At 45.1% G+C, this 25,747-nt stretch overlaps 1 protein-coding gene across 1 annotated transcript in view; it reads right to left on the minus strand.

Moving 5' to 3' along the window:
- The window catches only part of LOC115093684 (dynein heavy chain 11, axonemal-like), a 586,171-nt gene that overhangs the window by 485,575 nt on the left and 74,849 nt on the right, over positions 1–25,747 (minus strand). Inside the window, exons 13-15 of the mRNA XM_029605802.1 lie at positions 23,752–23,985; positions 17,406–17,537; positions 14,290–14,450 (exon numbers count right to left, since the gene is read on the minus strand). Of these exons, the coding sequence (XP_029461662.1) occupies positions 14,290–14,450; positions 17,406–17,537; positions 23,752–23,985 (527 nt within the window). The remainder of the gene's footprint in view (positions 1–14,289; positions 14,451–17,405; positions 17,538–23,751; positions 23,986–25,747) is intronic.

The following is a 25,747-nucleotide window of genomic DNA, read 5'->3' on the forward strand; positions in this document are numbered from 1 at the left end:
ACAGAAAATCCAATCCCTAAGAATTCTGGCAAGACATGCATTGTTATAAGTCTTTAGATCCGGCAAGGCCAAACCACCCTGTTCCCAACTATTTCTTAATTATTTCAGGGAGATCACGTGCATTTCCACAAATCTTTGAGAGAAGTAAATCCACACTCTTGAGATCTTTCCTCAAAAGAAGAATTAGGATAATGTGAAGCACATATGACCACTTTGGAAACAACACCATCTTAAACAAATCAATGCGCCCCACTAAGGTAATTGGTAAACTATGCCTGTTGTGGAATTTCAGCTTGTCAGCTTCAACAAGGGAGAAACATTTGATTTATAAAGTGAATCCAAATTGTCTGGGATATGGAACCCTAAATATGTGAAAGCACCATTTGCCCACCAAAATGGAAAGTTTCCATTCCACCAACTTTGAAGTAAACTAGGTGTGGCCATCGCCACTGATTTTTTAAAATTTAATTTAAAATCTAAAACATTGCTAAAGGCCTCAAATTTTTTCAACAGATGTTTTGGACATGCTAGCTTTACCCCTTATTGGCCCTATTAGGTATTCCCTATAAGGGAATACCTAATACCTCTCCTGCGATTTTACTGTATCGGCCCAACAGTCAGATAATAGAAGGACTAGGGGGCACTCCATGAAGTTAGCAAGTAGCTCATTTAAAACAAATCAAAGAAAATTATTTTCCACTCAGCGCATAGTTAAGCTCTGGAATTCATTGCCAGAAGATGTGGTTACAGCAGTTGGTCTAACTAGTTTAAAAAAGGTTTGGATAAGTTCCTAGAGGAAAAAAACAAACTGCTATTAATTAATAAGAAATACTAGGTTGAGATTTATTTAATGTTTGGGTACTTGCCAGGTACTTGTGACTTGAATTGGCCACTGTTGGAAACAGGATAGGGTATGGCATATCTTATGTTCTTATGCGATAATAGAGCTGCAATGTTTTTCAGGGGAGGGGCCCACTATTGTGGCTACACCTCTCCCCCTTGATAGCGGAACCCCTCTTGAGAAAAACATTGTTATTTACGCTTTCAGATAATAGAAGAACTAGTGGGCATTCCATGAAGTTAGCAAGTAGCACATTTAAGACTAATCGAAGAAAATTCTTTTTCACTCAATGCACAATTAAGCTCTGGAATTTGTTGCCAGAGGATGTGGTTGGTGCAGTTAGTGTAGCTGGGTTCCAAATTGACTAGGAAACTTCATTTATTTTGAGAGTTACAAGGAAAATCTAGAACCAATTAGGAATCACTTTGTTCATCAGCACTGTATACCACTCACAAACCACTTGTTGAGTGAATTAATAAAACTGTAAAATACGCTTAGAATGGTTACAACAGATAGAAAAGACTGGGATTGCCTGTTGCCCTTTTTCCTCTTTACTGCTGGCCAGGAGGTCTCTAAGAGCTTTATAGGATTTGCTCATTTGGAGCTATTATATGGGACGTGATCTCAATGAATCCTAGACATTATCAAAGAAAAATTGGAGGAACAATCAGTCTATGGAAGGAATATCATGGACTCTGTGCTTCAAATGCAAGAGCAGCTGTATCATTCAGGTAAAATTGTCAAGGAAAGCATGGATCAAATATAGTAACAAAGACCAAAACGGCCCACCCAATCTGCCCAGTTGAGATTCAACTTTTTTGATTGCAACCCAACACCAACTCTCCTGTTGATGTTCCACTTGATCCCTCAGTCTCCTCTCATATCTGCCTTAAGCATGGCTAAAATCCTTCACAGTATTGACTACCCCATGCTCTCCTTGAGTCCTGATGCAATTGTACTATTGTTGAGGATTTTTAACTGCTGTTCTGTGCAGGTTAACTCTACATTTTAATGGAGCCTGGATGCAATCATACCACATGCTGTTGTGAATTGTAACTGCTGCTCTGTGCAGGTTACCCCAATATATTTCATTTCCATCTTTTTTCCACTATGGATCCTCTGTGCTTATCTCGTACTTTTTACATTTTTTTTAACCATTTTTATCTCTATCATGTCCCCTGAAAGGGCCTTCTAGAAATCCATCACACTTTCTATAAAAAAAGATTTCCTGATGTTGTTCTTGAGTCTTCCCACTTAGAGCCCCTAGTTCTACAATTTCCCTTCCATTGAAAAAGATACTCATTAAAATTAGGTTTTGCGATTTTTCAACATAAATTTTGCTATTGCAAAATCACTAATGAGCTGATTTGTATATACAGTACTTCAGCTCATTAGTGATTTTGATACTTTTTTTGAATGGTTTTGCAAACAAAACAATGGGCAGCAAAATGGTAAACAGCACATGAAAAAATTGTCAAACACAATTATGTACACTATTTGCCATTTATCCATATATATCACATTTGCACTTTAGTGCAACTGCATTCTAATCTACTACAGGGTGGACTATCTCCCTCTTTTACAAGGGAATTACATTTTAGAGACGAGTGAGGTAATCAGATTTGCAGATGACACAAAATTATTCAGCATAGTTAAATCACAAGTGGATTGTGATAAATTGCAGGAGGACCTTACGAGGCTGGAAGATTGGGCGTCCATACAATAGATGAAATTTAATGTGGAGAAGTGCAAGGTGATGCAATTAGGAAAAAAATAACCCATGCTATAGCTACACGATGTTAGGTTCCATTTTAGGAGTTACCACCCAAGAAAAAGATCCTGGTGTCATAGCTGATATTATATTGAAATCACTGGCTCAGGGTGCTATAGTGGCCAAAAAAGGACACAGAATGTTAAGAATTAGGAATGGAATGGCAAATAAAATAGAGGATGTCATAATGCCTCTGTATCACTCAATGGTTAGATTGCATCTTGAATACTGTGTGCAGTTCTGGTCGCCGCATCTCAAAAATGATATAGTTGTGCTGGAGAAAGCACAGAAAAAGGCGACCAAAATGATAAAGGCAATGGAACGGCTCTCCTATGAGGAAAGATTAAAGAGGTTAGGTCTGTTCAGCTTGGAGAAGAAACAGCTGAGGGGGGATATGATAGAGGTCTACAAAATCATAAAAGGACTTGAATGGGTAAATGTGAAACAGTTATTTACCCTTTCAGATAATACAAAGACTATGGGGTACTCCATGAAGTTAGCAAGTAGCACATTTAAAACAAACTAGAAAATTCATTTTCACTCAACGTGCAATTAAGCTCTGGAATTCTTTGCCAGAAGATGTGGTTAAGGCAGCTAGTATAGCTGAGTTTAAAAATGGGTTGGATATGTTCCTGGAAGAGAAGTCCATAAAATGCTATTAATCAATAGGGAATAGCCACTGATTTTTTCCAGCCTTAGTAGCAAGGGATTTATTTAATGTTTGGGTACTTGCTAGGTACTTGTGACTTGGATTGGCCATTGTTGGAGACAGGATACAGGGCTTGATGGACCCTTGGTCTGACCCAATATGGCATATCTTATGTTCTTATTTATTTATTTATTTATTTATTTATTTATTTACGGTTTTTATCTACCGACATTCGTAGGTACATCATGCCGGTTTACACAGAACAGTGTTAACAGGAAAAAGAGTTACATAAAACTGGAGCAATGTTAACAAAAGAGTTAAAGAATTTCAAGAGATAGGGTAAACGCAATAAAATAATATGAGAACATGGCAATATGAAAACAGAGAATGAAGAAACCAGTTGCGAAGTTACAAAACAATGGCGCGGGCAAGAACAATGGAAGGGCATAAACAATGGATTGGGCTAAAAAAATGGAATGGGCATCAAAATATGTATTGAGAATGAGGTAAGAAGGGTTAAGGGTAAACTTGTTTGAAGAGACAGGTTTTGAGTTTTTTCTTAAATTTCTGGGTGCACTGTTCTTGTCAGAGATCGGAAAGCATGGAATTCCAGGTTGATGGACTTGCAATGGATAGAGCACGTTCTTTTGTGGTGTTAAGGTGGGAAAGCTTAGGGGAGGGAATGCATAAAGTGCCTTTATAGGAGGATCTGGTTGGTCTGTTGGCGGTGTGGAATTATATGGAGTCATTTAACCAGCGCATGTTCTGGTTGTGAAGAGTTTTTTGTAAGATGGTGAGTGTTTTGTAGATGATACGGTAGGAGATGGGGAGCCAGAGAAGATCTCTGAGGATGGATGTGATATGGTTTTTTTTGCGGGTATTTGTAATTTTCTGGCAGCGGAGTTTTGAAGCATTTGTAGCGGTTTAATAGAAGCTTTGGGGAGACCGAGGAGTAGGGAGTTACAATAATCTATTTTGGAGAGTATTGTGGCTTGCAGTACAGTGCGGAAGTCGTTATGGTGGAGGAGTGGTCTGAGTTTCTTAAGGGTGTTAAGTTTAAAATAGCATTCTTTCATCGTCGAGCCAATAAATCTTTTTAGGTTGAGGTGATTATCTATGGTGACACCGAGGTCTCGTACTTGCTATGAGAATGTAATTGCTTGGGGCAGGGCACTTATAGGGTTATGGGATGGCGAGATGATAATAAGTTCCATTTTGGTTCAGGCTGGTGAGGAGGTTATTGATTGATGATAGGGCGTTTTCCCAGGTTTTAAGAGTGTTGGCTAAGGAGTCTGTGATGGAGATGAATATTTGTACGTCGTCCGCATAAATAAAGTGAGAGAGGCCTAAATCGGAAAGAAGTTGGCAGAGTGGCAGCAAGTAGATATTGAAGAGGGTAGAGGAGAGGGAGGAGCCTTGAGGAACACCCCTGGAAAGGTGTAGAGGTTTAGATTCAGTGTCATCTATTCTAACCTTGTAAAGTCTATTGGTTAGATATGATTCAAACCAGTGGAGGGGGGTTCCAGATATTCCAGTTTCTTTGTGACAGGTTAATAGAATGTTGTGGTTTACAGTGTCAAAGGCAGAGGATATGTCAAGTAGGCCAAGTAAATATGATTGGCCTTTGTCGAAACCTTTTAGAATGGTGTCAGTGAGGGATAGTAGGAGTGTCTCGGTATTGAAGAATCTGCGGAAGCCGAATTGTGACGGGAATAGGATATTATGTTTTTCAAGGTGGTCTGAAAGCTGGGTGTTAACTACTTTTTCAAGTACTTTAGCCAAGAAGGCTAGGTTTGAGATGGGTTGGAAGTTAGAGGGATCAGTAGGGTCAAGATTAAGTTTTTTTGAGTAGGGGTTTCATGGTGGCTTGCTTTAAGGGCGACGGTACATTTCCAAGGGTAAGGGAGCAGTTAATGATAGCGATGGGTTTGGCTATTATACTGGGGATGGACAAGAGAGATTTAGTGGGATGGTATCAGATGGGTGCCGTGCTGGTTTCATTTTCTTTAGTATAGCTTCTGTCTCAGAGGATGAGGTCGGTTCAATGGTGTTAAGTGTGGTGTGGGGGGTTATTGTGAGGGGTGTAGTGGGCTGGGATGTGGAAGGAAAGCGTTGTATGAGTTTAGAGATTTTGTCGCAGAAGTAGAGTGCGAGGTTATCATATTTGGTTTGGGTGTCTTCATCAGGCATGGGGGGGTGGCAATTTTGGTGAGCTCAGCAACGTATGTGAAGAGGGCTTTAGCATTGTATTGTAAGTCATGGATTCTAATGGCGTAGAAGTCTTTTTTTGTTTTAAGGATGGTTGTACGGTATATATGTAAGGCGGATTTGTAATTTGCCAATTGGGATGGGGAGGGGTCTTGGCTCCATTTCTTTTCCTGGCATCTCAAGGCATGTTTAAGTTTTTTTGAGTTCTGGTGTATACCAGGGTTTTTTTGGGTTGATGGAGGTGTTTAGTACTTTCGTGGTATCGTCAATGTTAATGGTGATCTCATTCCAAGCAAGAGTGCCGCTTCAGTGTCAGTGAGATCAAGTTTTTCCAGGACGTTGGAGAGGGAGGTGATAAGTTCGCCTCTGCTGCATGGTTTTCTGAATTGTATAATTTTTTTGTTAGTGTGATAGGGAGGTTGCTACAAGTGCATGGTAGGACCAGGGGACGGGGTGCAGGAGAGGGCGTCGGTGGAGAGGATGTGAGAGTTCTTCTTATGTTCTTATATCAGCAGGAGCTGGAAGAGATGTGGTGGAGATCCACAGCATCAGAGCAGGGATGTTGTTGATGCTTTCTCCTCCCTCTTTGTCTCAGCAACAAGCTGAGGCATTGAGGGAGGAAAGAGCATCACAGCAGGAGAAAGGAGAAGGAAAGAGAGAGCTGTGGTACGGGGAAAGAACAGTAAATAGGGAGTATGTTTCCCTAAATGTCTTAAATTATTTACAAATCTTTTTTAAAGAAGCTTACGCATCTCCAACCATAAATTACAAATAAACGGGTAGATTTTGAGAACTTGCGCGCAGGCATCCATGTGCGTGCACTGCCTGGCACGCACACATAGATGCCCGATATTATAACAAGCGCGCGCAGGTGTGCGCATGTTATAAAATTGGGGGTCGGCGCGTGCAAGGGGGTGCACACTAGTGCATCTTGAGCGCGCCAATGCCCGCAGCCTTTACCCATTCCCTCCCAGGCCGCTCCAATTTAGGAGCAGCCTGTGAGGGAACTTCCCTTCTCCCTACTCTATCCTTCTTACCCCTTTCCCTAACCTTCCTGCCCCCTTGCCCTATTCTAACCCTCCCCCATTCCTTTAACTTACTGTTTGCGCCTGCCTTGGGGCAGGCGCAGGTTGCGAGCGCAAATGGCCGCTGTGCTGGGGACCTCTGGCTCTGCCCCGCCCCTTTTTTCGAAGCCCTGGGACATACGCGCATCCCGAAGCTTTAGCCCTGGCATGCATAGGTGTTTTAAAATCTACCCCAATATTTATTATTGAATTTCTAAACATATATATATATTCAATAATAGTAATCTATCCCATTGACTCTGCTCAGGCTTCCATCCCTCAATGACTGTTCTCCCTGTTCCATTATATACCATAAATCATTAACTGTATCTGTGTGGGCAGTATGGGTGCAATTTTCAAAAGGATTTGTGCACAAGAGCCCCATGCATGTAAATCATCTTTTGAAAAGTATCTGGGGAGTTGTGCAGGAAGACATAAGCATGTAACTGGATTATGCCTGTACTTTTCCCTGCACTCACAGTAGGTGTTCCAGAGACAGAGGTGGGGCTGGAAAGCATTTATGTGCATACTTTTGATTACCGAAAGTATGTATAGAAATATATATGTGGAAAGTTCCACCTGCTCAAGAGCATAATGGCACAACCCAGGAATTTTTAAAGCGAACTGAAGTACCATAGAAAACTGTGTCCCTCTTGTAACACATAGTATGCTTTTATTTATTTTTTTATTTGATCTTATATTCTGCATTATTAAATGATTTTTCAATGCAGATAACAAATAAACATTCATAGGAACATAAAACAAACTGAAAATAAATCATTACAATAAAAACCAGTAAAATTACTCATAAAATAAATTCAGTGTTGGTTAATTATTTGATTTATATTTCACCTTTCAGGCACTTCAAAGCAGATTACATTAAGGTACTGTAGGTATTTGCCTATCACCAAAGGGCTTATAATCTAAGGGGCTCTAGGCCGCTTTAGGCCATTTACCTAATGTGGGGATAACCCGAGGTATTTGAAATACCTTGCTTTATTTTAGCCCCAGCACTGCACATATTATAATGAGCTCATTATTGCCCTAAACAATACAAATCAAATACTGTGGCTTGTAAATTTTTAAGCAAGCCATGATGTTTCACCTGAAATTAGCGACAACGCAAGAGTTGTGGTTAACTTTCCCCAGGAACTTTGGGATGCCAACGCACAACCTGATGCTACCAGGGCCACTGCTTAAAGTTGCCAAAATGGCACTGCCCGGTTTTCATCCCATCATGTGATGAGGCAAAGGCTGGGCAGCACCATTTTGAAAAATGTCTGCTGCCGGGCCTAGAGCCTAGGGAGTGCACTGGGCCCCCCGCTGGACCACCAGGGCTTAAATTGTGAATAAGGGAAGGGTGAAGAAGGTGTGCTAGATTAGGGGGGGAGGGCTCCCTGCCTCTGGGGGATGGATTTTTGTAGTAAAGGGGAGGGATGGGGATAGAAGGGCGAGATCAGGACCAGCCTTAAATTGCTTTTAAATGTACTTTTTTATGTGCTCATCTCCAAGGGATCTGTGGAGACCCCTGGGTTTTTGGCAGCTTTTGGGGGAAGGGCTTACTTACAACTTTAAGCGCTCGTGGTCTCACAATCCCAGGCTACCATCTTGTGAGTATTTAGGGCCATGGTATTGAAGGAGTTCGATTCCATGAACCCCTGAAGACTGCACAGCTGTGACGCCTCTCGTCTCATCATGCTGCAGTGAAACGCACAGCCATCTTGATTTACTAACATTTGCAACGCAAACGGAACCTAATACGTAATGACGTACTTACGCACTAACGTTTAGTGAACGTGACTCCATTTTGGATTCATATTTTGTATTGTATTAATACGAACGCCGTCGCAAATGTCTAACCCGTCAATTAAATGACGAAACAATAGTCTGATCATAAGCTACACCTACTAGAAACCACGCTAGCTATTGCTTGTTCAGCAGTTTGTAAAATGTTTGATCAGCAAAACCAGAACGCATGTGTGAAAGATAAGAACTGTAAAGTGTATAAAGGTTTGCTCCGAAGGGGGGCGTGGCATGCAGTTGTACTAAGCCGTTGTCTTAGCTGCATCTTGCTGGCAATAAAAGTCTATCTTTACGGATCAGTTGTCTGGACCTCCTTACTGACTAAAAAGAGACGGTTACATTTGGCGAGCCAGCCAGGAGGTACCGGAGACGCTATTTTAGCTCTCCAGAAGGTCCGGTAGTTTGGTGGCGGAGCAGTCCCCCAGACATACCTGGTGAGTGGCCACCGCTGAGTTCAGCGATCAGGTTTCTGAGGGGATCGTTCCACAGAAATTCTGCCGGGACCTCTGGGTTGATGATCCGGGAAGAAGGCTTCCACGACGATCGGAAGACCCCTGCAGGCGAGTATTATGGGTATATGGAAATAAGTAAAGACTAGCTAGCAAAGGAAATAGCCCGGTCTTTTTCTGGCGGACCGAGGGGGCCTTGATCACACCCCACGCAGTGTGTTAGTAGGAATTACATTCCGAAGACCACGCGGATGATATGTATGGAAATAATAAGTAAACGTATACGATAGTGGGAATAGGTTTCTTGTTGTGTGAAAGAGAGTGAATGGCCTCGCAGTTCTAGACCGGGCGACCGCGTTCTAGTCGGGGCAAGTGTGACCCTTTTGTGTCTAACGGATAAGGACCCCTTACCTATCCGTTTTCCTTTCCCTCCCTTGTCTGTGAATTCTATCCTGATGGGAGGGAGCGGGTCGACTCCGTTAAAAGTCATGACGGAACACTATAGCGAAGTGTTCGATGAACATAAATGTACAAAACCCAGAATGATTCAACGATGCACCCATAAATGGCCCGGTTTCTGTGTAAATTGGCCTCCAACAGGAACTTTTAATTTCCAAACGGCCACACGGGTCCATAAAATAGTCATACGAGAAGGAAACCCGGGTTGCCCTGAGGATATACCATACATAACCGCATGGATCGCAGTTATTGAAAATCCTCCATCATGGGCAAGGAAACTAGTGGAGGGAGCCGCCCTCGTAATGGTGACTCAAGCATGTAAGATGGGAGACCGGAAATCCCCAAACCGGAAGAGAAAGGGCAAGGCGGCCATATTGGACCCTACAGAGCATGCGTCATCTGAGGCGGCCATATTTGTAGTACAAGGGAATCCACGGACTCCAGAAAAAAAAATTAAACCCCTGCCGCCCGCAGCATTGCCCGACGCTGAAAATATTTTGCCGCCGCCATATGCCCCTAGTTATCCCCCCACATATCCCACGCCACCAAGCCCCCCAGTTCCCTCCAATGCGCAAGCTGATCCAAGAATGGCACTAGCTTATGAAGAACGACCCGAAACGGCGATCGCGAAGGAAGAAGGCGGCGGCGAGTCATCCGTGTCAGACGGAACTCGCAGTAAGACCCAAGCCGCAGCTAGTTTGCAATTACCAATCAGGGAAACATCAACTGTTGTTCCTGTAGTCCCAACTGAAGAAAACGAGCATCGTACTACGCAAACAATAAGATTATTTACCTACATACCTTTCACATCCAGCGATCTTTTTAATTGGAAACAGCTGGGACCATCATACGCTGAAAAACCAGAACAGATGATAGACTTTTTACGAGGCATTTTCGCCGCCCATAATCCTAACTGGGCTGACATTCGGCACCTAGCCTCCATTCTTTTCACCACTGAAGAACGCCGACAGATACAATTAAACATGGAAGAGGCAGCTCGATTAGGAGCCGGATCAGACGGACGTCCCGAAGACGTAGTAAGAGACTTAGCCCCGACTGCGGATCCTAACTGGGATTTCCAGACCGCGGCAGGGCGGGTGCGCATTACCGCCTATCAGACCGCATTTCTTGAAGCTTTAAAGAAAGGGAAGCAGAAAGTTGTAAACATGGGAAAAGTCCAAGACGTGGTGCAGAAGAGAGATGAGTCCCCCGGAAACTTTCTGGAGCGATTAATGGACGCGTACCGTCAATACAGCCCGTTTGATCCAGAGGATCCCAAATATCAATCCATCATAGTGATGAGCTTCGTTAGCCAGTCCTGCCCAGACATTCGCCGGAAGTTGCAAAAGCAGGAAGGGTTCGAGGGCATGAATATCAGCCAATTAAAAGTAATGGCTGATAAAGTGTATGTAAACCGAGAACCGGATGGAGACAGCAAGGAAAAGAAAGAAACTAGAAAGTTAAGAGAACGTGTTAGTTTGTTAGCCGCAGCGTTGGAAGAAACTAATTTCGGGAACCCGTCTAGGCAGTATCACGGGTATCCCGGATTCCGAGGAAGAGGCAGACCACCCTCAAGAGGGCTGCCAAGAGGACGAGCGAATAGAGGAGGATTGGTTAGAGGTGGAAGAATGCCATTGGGAACCAACCAATGCGCATATTGTAAACAAGAAGGGCATTGGAAGTCTGAGTGTCCGGTGCCCCTGCAAGCAAAGCAGGAAGAATATACGCCGCCCAAATCTAAAGAAACGGAATGGCAGATGACTGTAGGTGAAACTTCCGGCGAGGATAGTGAAGCATGACTAGATAGGGGAACTCTTCCCATAGACCCCCTAGTGGAGATAAAAGTGGGGGCTGAAACGTTCAAAGGGCTGTTGGATACGGGGGCTCAACGATCTGTGATGACCACAGCCATCACCACGCCTACTTCAAAAAACATATCTATAGTCGGGGCTTCCGGAAAACCACTAACTGCTCCCTTCCTTCAGAAACGGCAGGTTACAATAGGAGGACAATTAGTGTCCCATCAATTCCTCTACGTGCCAGGGTGCCCAGTACCTCTCATAGGAAGAGACCTCCTATGTAAATTAAGGGCTACCTTGCAGTTCGAACCTACCGGTGAAATCAAGGCATCCTTTGCCAATAGTCCAGTTTCCCTTATATGTCCACTACAAGAGGAATGGAGACTACATCTCCCCGTCCTTGAACAAATCACTCTGCATCGATATGAAGGGGACGCCCCTCTTAACGAACAACGCAGACAACTGATGGATAGTGTGCCCCAAGTATGGTCCGAGCAGAACCCGGGAGGAATAGCTATCGACGCTACCCCCATATGGATAGAGATGAAGCAGAATGCACAGGTGATTAATCAACCTCAATACCCCATTCCATATATGGCCAGAGAAGGAATTGAAGTATACCTGCAGAGACTGTATGATTTGGGAATTCTCAGGCGAATCCGATCTGCTTGGAACACCGGAGAACAATGGCCATGGGAAGCCAAAGAGGTCTTCCAAACCGATCTCAATCAATTGAACACGACTATAACTTACAAACGGAAACCACACCCATATGAATGGGCTCTCCAGACGGATGTCATTGGCAGACATTGCATATCTCGACAACATTCTCGAGTATATACTACCTCTGTTGGTAATTCCCCATGTACTGGGGTGCTTACTGCTAACCTAACCAAACAAACCTGGTGGCAAACTGAGAATTTGACAATGCCCACTACCATGTGGACTGACAAAATCCTCAACAAAACGTGGACTGCTGCTGGGGTGCCAACTACCCTCTTCGCTGCACCAGACGGCTACTACTTCGTTTGTGGCCGCCGGGCATATGAATTGCTACCACTCAACTGGTATGGCACCTGTTTCCTGGCCACCATACGACCAAGTTTCTTTCTCTTACCAATCACAGCGGGTGAAACATTAGGAGTACCTGTCTACAGCCCTATGAAGCCAAACAAGCGTCGCAGAAGTCCTAAAGTTTCTATTGGTGATTGGAAAGATCAGGAGTGGCCTCCTGAACGAATTGTACAATACTACGGCCCTGCCACATGGGCTGAAGATGGCTCCTATGGATATAGAACCCCAATATACATGTTAAATCGCATCATTCGCCTACAAGCAGTACTAGAACTTCTGACTAACGATTCTGCTATGGCCCTCAATATCCTTGCCAAACAAAACACCAGAATAATTACAGCTGTCTACCAAAATCGTTTAGCCTTGGACTACCTCCTAGCACAAGAAGGTGGTGTCTGTGGCAAATTTAATCTCTCCAATTGTTGTTTACAGATCGATGATAAGAGCAAAGTTATCGAAGAGATTACTGATCGAATGATCCGATTAGCTCATGTCCCTGTGCAGACTTGGACCGGTATCCTTGATTGGACTTCCTCACTACCAAATTGGCTTACTTCAATCCCCGGATTGAAGGACATTCTCTTTCCTCTTCTGTTTTTTATTCTAACTTGCATTCTGTTCCCTATTTGTTTACCTCTTATTTTCAGAAATCTACGATCCATGATTGAAACCATTGCTGATCGCAGGGCTGCAGCTCATGTTATGATGATCAATAAGTATGTGTCGATTTCCTCATTCCCTGATTCTGACGCATCTGACTCTGATGATATCTCTTTTGATTCTGATAACGATTATTTTGATACTAAACTCTAATCCCACCTAATTCAACGACAGGACCACTTTTGTTGCTAGGGTAAGCCGGGCTACAAAGGGGGTTGACGCCATTAGGGCCCATCCGTCTCAAACCCGTGAAGAAACCAACGACCTAGCAGCATCTTAGGGTCCACCTTGAAAGTTATTAGTATTAATTCTTGCTTCTCTTTTCAGTTACTTAACAGCTACAAGTGATACTTCCACTTTCCGTCGCCGTTGAAGTATCAAAGGGGGGAATGAAGGAGTTCGATTCCATGAACCCCTGAAGACTGCACAGCTGTGACGCCTCTCGTCTCATCATGCTGCAGTGAAACGCACAGCCATCTTGATTTACTAACATTTGCAACGCAAACGGAACCTAATACGTAATGACGTACTTACACACTAACGTTTAGTGAACGTGACTCCATTTTGGATTCATATTTTGTATTGTATTAATACGAACGCCGTCGCAAATGTCTAACCCGTCAATTAAATGACGAAACAATAGTCTGATCATAAGCTACACCTACTAGAAACCACGCTAGCTATTGCTTGTTCAGCAGTTTGTAAAATGTTTGATCAGCAAAACCAGAACGCATGTGTGAAAGATAAGAACTGTAAAGTGTATAAAGGTTTGCTCCGAAGGGGGCGTGGCATGCAGTTGTACTAAGCCGTTGTCTTAGCTGCATCTTGCTGGCAATAAAAGTCTATCTTTACGGATCAGTTGTCTGGACCTCCTTACTGACTAAAAAGAGACGGTTACAGTATAGTTCCTCGTGGTATTTTACCATGGGGAAAAACACCGCAGGAGTAACAAAGTGGCATGATCATTTTCCATGGCTTTGTTAGTCCTGTAGTAGTGAACAAGCCCCTAAGTTTCTATCCGAGGTAATGGAGGATAGAAGTGACTTGCCCAAGGTCTCAGTAGCTTTCCTGGCTACATTTCAATTGCCCACATGATTAAGGGGTAAACTCCCAAAGCTATTTGCATGCATAAAATGTGGTTTCGTGCACATAAATAGCTCATTAGAAAATTTGAAGGTCTTTGCATGTAACTTGATTATGCACATACGTTTATGCACACAAAAAAGAGGCACTCCAGAGGGCAGAGCTGGGCTGAGTTGCGATTTACATTCATGCTTTCAAGTTTAGAAAGTATGATGTAAATCCATACGAACAAGTTACGGTGTGCCGGGAGCAGGTGTAACTTTATGCAGGGGGAGTTTGTACATGTGCTGAGAATTTCCAAAGTGAGAGTTACAGGCGTGTTTCGCTTTGAAAAACTGGGGGAAAGTCTGCAAGTAAAAAGTACCCATAGACTTTCCTGCCTTTGAAAATTAACCTCTAAGACCGGATGTGATTAGCATTTGGCTGTACCTGTCAGTAAGTGGAGTAATTACAAGGCGAGGTGTGTTCCCAAGATATTCATAAGAATATTGAAACTGAGCATCGCAAATGTTTACAAAACAATCTTTTTGGCCATCATCCCATCTGTGGCGCAGCTGTGACAGCCATGTAAATGCTTGCCCGTTGGAGACCTACAGAGTAAAAAAGAGAAAAAGCAGGGCAAGGGAACTTCATAAATAATGACATCAATACATATCTGAGGGTGAATGAGGAGTGAAAGTAGGATTAGAGGTGGATGTATCCCAGAAATCCCTAAAATGCCAAAGGGGTAAATTTAGGTTTAATGTCTGTTATCTTTAAATGCTGAAATATTGATGAATAGATTGTTGTGGAAGGCAACTGTGGTGGGGGGGAGGGGGGTTGTAGACACCACCTCCTGGAGTGGTGCGAGGTGGCAAGGCTGGAGGCTAAGCGTGGGTGGTCCGGTGAGGCTGGAATGGAGCTTTGGAGTGAGGTGCTGGCTGGTATGGAGCTCCGAGGCAGAGTGCAGGTAACCATGGAACAGACTGGAACTGAGTGCTGGTAAGAGTAGAGTGAATGCAGGTATACGTGGAACTGGAACAGACAGGATCTGAGTGCAGGTATGCGTGGAAAGGAACAGCAGGAACAGACTGGATCTGGGTGCAGGTAAGAGTAGAGTGAATGCAAGTATACGTGGAACTGGAACGCTGGAAAAGACAGGATCTGAGTGCAGGTATGCATGGACTGGAACAGCAGGAAGAGACTGGATCTGGGTGCAGGTAAGAATGGAGTGAATGCAGGTATCCGCGGGACTCGAACAGATAGGATCTGACTGCAGGTAAGCATGGACTGGAACAGCAGGAACAGACTGGATCTGGGTGCAGGTATGCGTGGACTGGAACAGCAGGAACAGACTGGATCTGGGTGCAGGTAAGAATGGAGTGAATGCAGGTATACGTGGAACTGGAATGCTGGAACAGACAGGATCTGAGTGCAGGTAAGCATGGACTGGAACAGCAGGAACAGACTGGATCTGGGTGCAGGTAAGAATGGAGTGAATGCAGGTATACGTGGAACTGGAATGCTGGAACAGACAGGATCTGAGTGCAGGTAAGCATGGACTGGAACAGCAGGAACAGACTGGATCTGGGTGCAGGTAAGAATGGAGTGAATGCACGTATACGTGGAACTGGAATGCTGGAATAGACAGGAACTGAATGCAAGAAAATGTGGAACTGGGACTCTGGAAACAGGGACTAGGACAAGACAGAACAAGGACTACATAGAACATGGAACAAGAAATCCCAAAGGCTGCATAAGCAAGGCAGCAAGACCTAGAAACTAGGAAGTCTCAGGACTAGGCCAGGTCAGGGAACAGAGAGAGGCTTAGTATCATAGAAGAGACCTGGGAGTCTCAGGGCTAGGCTGGGGGTCAGGAGAGGTTTAGAATAGGCCGCAAGGCAAGGAAGGAACCAGAAGGCCCTAAGGCCACAGAGCAAGGCTTGGAACAGAAGGCCGGATGGCCACAAGGCAAGACCAAAGCAAGCTGGGGTCAGAAGGCCCAGAGGCCAGGAGGTAGGGCAAAGCAAGGCTGAAGTCAGAAGGCCTGGAGGCCACAAAACAAAGCTAGGAAAAGCTTGAGAAAGCCACAAAGCAGAGGTGGCTAGAACAGGGAGCCAAGAAGGACTCGATACCAAAGCACTGAGGGGAAGGACAGACTGGATTAAGTAGGGCAGGAGTCTGGATGTGGTGCAGGCAGGCAAGGGAGGCTGGAATAGCCAGGGGAGAGAGCTCCTGGAGGTCCCCTGCTGGCATGAAGGCTGAAGGCCAGGCTGAGGACAAGAGACATAGAATGCTGAAGAATAGTTCGGCACTGAGCTTACTGGGGTCCTCTGGTGGAGAGGAGGACGGGAATCTCAACATGGATACAAAATAATTTACAGGGGATGTGCATTTGTTTGAAATGAGATGGGAAATTTTAGCAACATTTCTCATTTTGTTTCAATTAAGTTTTTAAAATTAAATTGAAAGAAGAATGAATGAAATTTGTTCGTTATCCTTTGTTTCATTTTAGAACATTTTTCACCACTGCCATCAACAAAGAAAACCCCCCCTCCAATTTTCCTTCCATCTCCTGAACCTCTTACCATATTTTTTTTTTCATGGGACAGGCGCGATTATGCAGAGAAATAGCGCTGGGAGACTGAAACTGGCACTATGGCCAATCTCTCCCATATAAAAGGTTGCTGGCCTGGGCCTGGCTGGCACCAGTTTGTATGGGATAAATTAACCATGGCACAGGTCTGCTGGTGGCATTTCTAAGCACACCAAAGGCAGGGCAGGAGTGACCGGGGATTTCTCCTGCCCTCTGAGAAAAGAAAAATATGGTTAGAGGATTGGGGGTGGAAGGATCAGAGAGGGAAGCCAGGGAAGGGGTTTTTTTTTTCCCTTTTATGATGGGGCCAATATTTTGTTTTGTTTATTTTTCCTTTCTTTTCTTGTTTTCATTTTAATTTCATCTGTTTGTTTTGTGGGTTTTTGTTGGTTTTTTTTTCATTTTAAATGAACTGAAAGAAATAGAAAAAGAAATGAAACAAGAAAAAATATCAACATAAAGCACGTGTCTGTGCACACCCCTTTAATTTGCGAGATTGAATGAGGCAAACTGAAGCTTAGACGTTCAACTATTTCACATTATTGCTTTTTTTTTCATCATGGCAATTTAAACACATCATGAGACGAGAAGCTCGCTCAAGATCTAGAAATCTTTAAAAATTCCAGATATTAAATAACTGAAGCACTTAGGAGATTGTTTCTTTTTTTAATTTAACCCAGTAACTTGAATTAAAATTAATGAAAACCCTGCTGTCATGTCATCAGTATGAATTTTGTAATAGTCACAATCTTTAAGCATTTAGACAAAAATATTTTAAGAATTGCCAATTCTTTAGCTGGTAAATGTAATTATCTAACTTTAAAGCCGAAAAGGAAAAAAAAAATTGACTGAATCAAAACATTCTGTCACTTTCCTACATAAGCAACAAAAAATCTTTTCAACAAATGAAATTATTCTTTATTTTATGCTTTCAGAAATGCATTAGGGTAATTGCTCTGCAACAAATTACCTTCTGTGCTATAAGCTTGGCTACAACATCTCTTGCATGTACATCAATTGTGCATATTGTCATGATCTTCTGACGATCACCAGGCGTGAGTTCCCCTAACAGCATGTTTATAAGGGCATTCAGCTGAGCAATCTGCAAAATAATTATATTTCAATGGAGATATTACACTGTGAAAAAAATCTATTATATGTCAAGTGCTAAATGGAGCAGTTATGGTACTGTGAGGCACATTTTATTGGTGCTTTTAATCAAAGTGAATAACTTTTTCGAACTAATCATGGGATTGTTTCCTTCAACCGCTTTCAATCAGTTGTAATGTACTTCTTTAATAATGAAAATACAATTTTGTTGCTAATATCCAATACTTCAGAATACTGAGAAAGCTTATTGTTATGAAATGATATTTTATTTGTATGATTTTAATGCAATATGGAATAAAGCAATTATAGTATTAAAATAGCACATATTTATTCATCGCTGGTTCCAGAATAGTAGCATTGAAAATAATTAACAGAATTAGCATATGAATGAATAGTATGATACACTGATTACTTAGGGGTAGTCAAGAGATCTAGACACCTAGAGCTGAATAAATGAAAATTTCCCCTCTGCTGGGCACCTAAATTTAGGGTCCTAAAAGTGTGGGGGAGCCGGGGTGGGGTCTGGCCAAGGGAAATATGTTAAGGACTTGACCCTGATTTCCTGTGCTAGGCCTCTAATTTAAGGGTCTAAAGGCAGGCAAATCAACAGCAGGCCTAAATTTAGGATTTTAGAGGCCCAAAGTTAAGCAGATTTTCATCCTAAAACATAGGCTCCTGAATTCAGCATACAATTGTCCTATTGTTGACCCTTAAAACTGAGGCACCTAGATCCGGTGCTCAGGTTTCTTTGAATATCAGCCTATTGCTATTTTATCTACCATTTCATTGTCTGAAACTATTACACTGGTAAACAAATTTCTGGGGATATTTTATTCTTCCACATCTTCGGTGAAACAAGTAGATTTTAAAAAGATGAAAACAAATATGCATTTATGTCTGTATCACATACCATTTGCCAGAAAATTGCGATATACATTAAGCATTGTTAACGTGTCTGTAGTGGCATAAGCTATAATGGCAATGTTGGCACCAGAAAACAAAACTAAAAATGTTTTGCTGCAGATTTTAGTTTGAATCACTGTCCGATGCTTTGCGGATGAGAGTCCAACAATAGTCACCCAGCATGGAGGGGTTCCACTTCCCTTGATACCGTTTCTCCATTTTGACAATGTCTTGATGAAACCTTTCACCATGTTCGTCACTAACAGCGCCAAGGTTGTCTAGGTAGACGTCTAAGTGGGAATGAAGAAACTGAGGGGTACATTTTAAACAACAGTACGCGCGCGTATTTTTGTTCGCGCAACTGGCGTGAACAAAAGTACGCCGGATTTTAAAAGATACGCGCATAGCCACATGTATCTTTTAAAATCCGGGGTCGGCGCGCGCAAGGCTGCGTAAAATCAGCAGCCTGCGCGCGCCAAGCCGCGCAGCCTGCCTCTGTTGCCTCCGAGGCCGCTCCAGAGCAGCCTCGGAGGAAACTTTTTTTTTGTCCCCCCCACCTTTCCCTCCCTTCCCCTATCTAACCCCCACCCCCCCCCGGCCCTACCTAAATCCCTCCCCTACCTTGTTCGATGGCAGGAGTAACTTGTGCGCGCTGGCTGGCCAGGCCCCGACACAGGCCGCTGTGTCAGGGCACTCGGCCACATCCCCAGACCGCTCCGGACCACAGACACGCCCCCCCGGACACGCCCCCGGACCGCAGACACGCCACCCAGACCGCCCATTTTAGCAAGCCCTGGGACTTACGCGCGTCCTGGGGGTTTGTGCGCGCCGGCGGCCTATGCAAAATAGGTGCGTTGGCGCGCGAGTGCCTGCGCACGTAAATCCGGCAGGATTTACGCTCGCAGGGCTTTTAAAATCTACCCCTGTATCTTCAATGACATGTTGCACTTCATCAATTTGTATGCCTGAAGCAGATTTTCAACCTGTTCGACATAGTCTGCTGCCTTATAGTTGCCTAGAAAGTTACAAACGACATTCTTGAAGGCTGTCCATGCAACACATTCTGTACCTTGCAGAAGACCATCAAAGTGGCTGTCCTTCATCACAACTCGGATTTATGGGCCAACAAAAACACCTTCTTTTATCTTGGCGTCGCTTACGCGTGGAAACATTTGCCACAAATAATCAAAGGCTTTACTTTGCTTGTTCATTGCCTTAACGAAGTTTTTCATCAGCCCAAGTTTGATGTGTAAAGGTGGAAGAAATATCTTACTTGGATCCACCAATGGGTCATGCGCAACATTCTTCTTCCCTGGAACCAACTTCTTGCGGAGAGGCCAGACTTTTCTGACATAATGCGAATTTCTTGCTCGACTGTTCCACTCACAAAGAAAGCAACAATAATTGGAGCTAAAATCCAGGATCGGCGCGCGCAAGGCTGCCGATTTTGTGCAGCCGGCGCGAGCCGAGCCGCGCAGCCTGCCTCCATTCCCTCCAAGGCCGCTCCGAAATCGGAGCGGCCTCGGAGGGAACTCGCTTTCGCCCTCCCCTCACCTTCCCCTCCCTTCCTCTATCTAACCCACCCCCCCCGGCCCTATCTAAACCCCCCCTACCTTTGTCGGGGGATTTACGCCTCCCGGAGGAAGAAGTAAATCCCCGCGCACCAGCGGGCCGCTAGCGTGCCGAGACGCGACCTGGGGGCGGTTCCGGAGAGTGCAGCCACGCCCCCGGACCGCCCCGGGCCAAAACCATGCCCCCGGGCCCGCCCCCGAAACGCCATGTCCCGCCCCCAAAACGCTGTGCCGATCGGCCCCGCCCCGACACGCCCCCGACACGCCCCCCTCGAAAAACCCCGGGACTTACGCGAGTCCCGGGGCTCTGCGCGCGCCAGCAGGCCTATGGAAAATAGGCGCGCCGGCGCGCAAGGCCCTGCTCGCGTAAATCCTTGGGCCCTCCACGTGGCTGAGGACGCCATCAGCTTCCAGCTCTTCTCTCCAGCTTCCTAGAGCGCGGGCGCGCGCCTCTCTGCTCCTCTTAAAGGGCCAGCCAGGTGTGGCCCCCTGCTGACCCCTCCCTGGGCGTTGTCCACCTCAGCCCTACTAAAGGGCTCAGCTTTCAGTGTGTCTTTGCCTTCGCAAGGAGTTGGTCACTCCTGAGATCCTTCGCTCCAGGAAGTTGTCCATGTTCCAGCACTTCTGCAAGGTCCTGTGTTTCGTGTTTCCTGTCGGAGCTCCTCGTCCAGTCCTGATGTCTGCCTGCCGTTCCAGTCCCAAGGTCTGTCTCTTGAACCAGTTCTGCTGTTCCTGCTGTTCCTGATGTCCATGTTCCAGCCCTGAGGTGTGTCTCCTGTTCCAGTATCTGTGTTCCAGTCCTGATGTTCCTGCTGTTCCAGATATCCTTGTTCCTGATCCTGATGCTTTAACCTGCCTTGTGCTGCCAGGAGATCAGCGTATCCTTGCCTTGTGCTGCCAGGAGAGCAGCGTATCCTTGCCTAGTGCTGCCAGGAGTGCAGCGAACCTGCTTCCTCTTTCCTGTGCTCTCCCGCTCTCTGCATGGTCTGCGACCAGCCTTCCAGGGCTGAGTAGGGCGCGCATGAGGCAGGGTGGTCTGCGACTCAGTCCCGCGGGTGGTCTGAGTAGGGCGCCCTGAGGGACGGTGCCCATGTCTTCCTTCAGCCCTCGTTCCTGATTCCTCCTCTGTGCATCCAGTCCTGAGTCCACGCCTGTGCCTGTCCACGTCTATGCATCCTACACCTCATTCCTGAGTCCACGTCTTTGCCTGAGTCCACGTCTAAGGATCCTGCATCTATGCCTGAGTCCACGTCTATGGATCCTGCACCTCGTCCTGAGTCCACGTCTATGGCTGAGTCTACGTCGTTCCTGAGTCTCGTCTGAATCCATGTTCCAGTCATCGCTGTCCTGGCCTCCATCCGGCCTGCCGCTTCGTGCCGTACCCTGCGGCAGGTCCGAAAGGGCTGGGAACGGTCGGAGGACTGTTCACAAGACTAACATTGCATTGTTGGGTCTTCCGAAGCGTGCAGGTCCGGAGGAGGGCCTGTCTTCCATGTCACTCCAGCCCTGCTCCCGTCCAGCCCATGCTTGGGCATGCCACGCCTCCCGCGGCACCTCTTCAGAGCCCTCTGGGGTCGAGCCGTGGCCCAAGGACACACATCACCCAGGAGTGGGATCGCTCTCCTAGCGCTCCACAACATTGACTGCTAGATTTAGCTGCTGGAGTCTGGCAATTTTCAGAGTGAAAACCTTTGAAATTGACCTCATTATATTATGCATTGTAAAATTCTGCAAAAACTATAAAAAAAAAACAAAAACCCAACATAAAATCTTCAAGTGAGTTTGTTTATATAATGCACAGGTTTCATATACTGCACTGTTTCCCAAGACTTAAATTTTCTGCATAGGGGAAAGTTATGGAAAATAAATTCTGAAAAAGCACTGCCAAGTACCAGACCATTCTGTTTATTATAAGGTCCATATTCAATTAGCCAGAGAGGCGATTTATCCAGATTAGGACAGCCTTTCTCCCCAACTAGACATCCCCTCACTGACCACTGAGTATCAGCACTGTAAGTCTCATCGTGCCCGGGAGAACGCCTCCAACCCTTTCATGAGGGTACATTTTGTGTGGGCAACAATTTGCTCAGCTGGGAGAGAGGGAAGTAATTTAAACCCTAAAGATTTGCCCAGCTAATTCCCAAAGATGGCTGAACAAATCCTTTGAATATCGGACTCTACAGTTTTAATGGCCCAATATTCAGCCACTATCTGGCTGCCTAACTTGGCTGAGATATTCAGCGGCACGGCCACACTACTGAAAATATTTGGCTATCCTAAATATTTTATCTAGCTACCAAACAGTGGTTCTACACTTGCCCGGGTAACTAAGACCTAGACCCGCTAGGTTGTAATGTTTTTTCGCAGGAGGTTTCCCCACTATCATGGGGTATCACCACAACAGTGGGACCTTCCCCTGAAAAAAAAACAACACCGCTGTATCGCGGCATTATTTTGTCTCGCAGCAAAACCCCGTGAAGCAAAACAATGCGGCATCAGCCCTTTAGGCGCGATGGCGGCCCCAGCCTCACGGGACCACCACAGCCTTAAAGGGCCATGCCATAAAGAAAAAAAAGTTGAGCGGGGGGGGGGGGGTCAAGCTGCCCCCACTCATCCCGGCACTGCCACTCGAGTGGTGGCCCCCATATGCCCAATTAAAAAAAATGATAGTAGTCGCGTGATGACAGCACCCTCCCCAACTTTCCAACCTTGTCCGGATAAAATAACATCTTTCCACCCACCCCCCTTTCCTTACAAATATGTGGTAGCACTGGACCCCCTCCTCCAACCCCCCCCCCCCCCCCATGGTAATACCAAATTGTTGGAGTATAGGGCCTCCGAATACCTTCCCCTCCTCCCTCCCCCACATGTAAAAATAAATCGCTGGTGTCATGGAAACCTAATCACCCCCCCCCCTCCTGAAACTTCCCGAACTTCTCTCCCACAGACCCCCAAACCTCAAAAGATGCAAAGCGACTGGGGCAAGGTCAGGTCAACAGCAATTTGAAAAATAGCGCCAATCGGGCCTATGGCTAAGGGGCGCCTCAGGCCACAATGCAGGATCGCTTTGCAACTTTTGAGGTTTGGGGGTATAGGAGAGAGGTTCGGGGGGGGTCGGGGTGGGGGGATAGAGCTAACATGGGTCCTGATGCTCCCACGTTAGATTACATTTTCCCAAGGAGGTGTTAACATGGCTGACAACTTTGTAAGTCGGTTGCGTTAAATTGCTAAAATCAAATATCCTATTAATGAGCTGCTTTGCATAGATTTGCAAAATACATGTATGCAAAATGCATGCAAAGCAGCTCATTATAATAGGGGAGGGAATCTGGGCAGGGCTATGGAAAATGTTGTGTACATTGGGCGATATCACCATGAGAGGGCTGTATTGCGTGATATACACTGTTTAACATGCATTAGAGCCCTATCGAGGCTTGATGCATCTCCCAATAAGTCAGATATTGCTGAATGCCTACTTAGCTGGACGTGTGTCTCTGTCCCAGAGCGTCCCCACCCCACCCCTCACTTAACTGACTAACCTTTTAGCCAGATAAAAAGTTAGCTGTCTAAGTAGCAGCTGTTGAGCGCAGCCGAACATTCAAATGGCACCAGTTAGCCAGCTATGCCTGAACGTAGCCAGGCTAAATGTCAGTGAATAATTGGGCTCAATATTTTAAAAAATGAGAAATAATATTTATACTGAAGCATTTTCCCTGCCCCTCTTTGTTTTACCTGTTTGCGGTTATAGTCTTTCAATGCAGTTTCAAAGCCTTCTTCAAGTCGCTCAAAGACAACGCCAACATCAGCAGCCCACCAGATCTGACTGCCAGTCCAAGCCACCTGGGCAGAATAATCAAAGAGCCACTGATCTCGTGGCTTGTCCTCGTATGCTGACACTGCTTCCAAGATCTCTTGTTTAACCGTTAAACACACTGTTTTTTCCAAATGGCTCAGCCAGCCTTCTGCCTATAATAAATATTACATTTCTGTGAGGTTTTACTTCAAAACAAAATTTGTAAAAACATTCTTAAAACAGAGGGTAGAAGCATATATGTAACACCCCCAAAAATGTTTTTTCTCTTTAATATCTGGAATCTGTCTATTAATTAAGTTGACTTAGAAAATAGCCACTGCTATTACTAGCAACGGTAACATGGAATAGACTTAGTGTTTGGGTACTTGCCAGGTTCTTATGGCCTGGATTGGCCACTGTTGGAAACAGGATGCTGGGCTTGGTGGACCCTTGGTCTGACCCAGTATGGCATGTTCTTATGTTCTTATGATTTCCAAAATGCAAGAGTATTTCCAGACTTGGAAACATTTGGGGGATAGGGGTTAATTTCCAAAATATAAAATTGAACTGAGCCTCCAGTAATAATCTGTTTAGTCCTAATGGAAAATAGCAGAGGGAAGTGTAGAAGAACACAGATATTAAGATCATTACGTAACAGAAGACTAAGAGGCCAGGAAAGCAGCTTACATTAGCTTCAGCTGAAGCAGGGTTTATGATCACACCTGGGAACCTTAGAGTTATGGTCACCCTTAGATTGCTGTTGATTAGCAGATGTGGGGAAGGAATGGAATAATATGCATCAGCTTTCTCTCTTCCACTAACCCCCCCCCCCCCCCCCCCCCCCCACACACACACACACACACACAGCTATTTCTTTTCCACTCACCCCCACAGCTTTCTCCCTTCCACTCCTCCAGCCCCCAGCTTTCTCCCTTCCACTCCTCCTCCCCCCCCCCCCAGCTTTCTCTCTTTCTTTCACCCAGCACCATCGCCTGTCCCTCTTCCATAGATGATCCCAGCATACTTCCCCTTCCTCTCTCCCTGACCCCAGCACTCTCTTTGCTCTCACCCCCTGTAAGTCACAGCTCCATGACTTATGCATCCATACTCTACCCTTGCTTGAGTGAGTCTCAAGTCCTGGAATCACAGCTGCAGACTGAATTTTGTGTGTCTTGTAGCCCCTCTCCAGTTTCTCCCCACAAGCTGCTTGCAGTGTCCACTCCAGGCTCACCCCACTTCTCCTGTTCTCTGCAGGCCTACTCAGAGAACAGGGCCGGTGTTAGCTTTGTTGCTGCCCTGTGTGAACAATTACTGTGCTCTCCCCCCCCCCCCCCCCCCCCCCCCCGATTCATTCAGTCTCTGTCCCAGGCCAGTCAAATAAAGCCCAGCTCCCTCCAGAAATCTGTATTTTAAAAAACTGACACACAGCCACTCCTCCACAAAACCCATGGTCAAGGGAAGGCTTTACATACTCTAGAGAAACCTTACAGCCTTGCACACACACATCCTCCACACTCCCACACCCTCTATAACCACACAAAATGTAATTATGCACTTGTAACAAATGTTACATGACAAAGGACATTCACAAGTACAGTCTTTTGAGGCAAAATATCACTTACAACATATATATTATATTTACATGCACTGCTGTGGTGACAACCAGAAAACTCTGTAAAAAAGACACTTGAAACTCCTATGGAATTTATAATGGCACCTCAGAAAGCCATGAATAAACATAATTACCATTACAATATAGTAAACCTCCCATATCGAAACAATCCTAACTACAAGCACTCAAACAGTAGCAACATTATCTATGACAGAGCTTTCCAAACTTTTCATGTTGGTGACACACTTTTTAGACAAACATAATTTCGGGACACAGAAATTCAGTCTACTAGCAAACCAGAGGTCAAAGGTTAAACGAACGAA

This window comes from Rhinatrema bivittatum, chromosome 6 (genome assembly GCF_901001135.1).
Source record: "Rhinatrema bivittatum chromosome 6, aRhiBiv1.1, whole genome shotgun sequence".
NCBI classification, from domain to species: Eukaryota; Metazoa; Chordata; class Amphibia; order Gymnophiona; family Rhinatrematidae; genus Rhinatrema; species Rhinatrema bivittatum.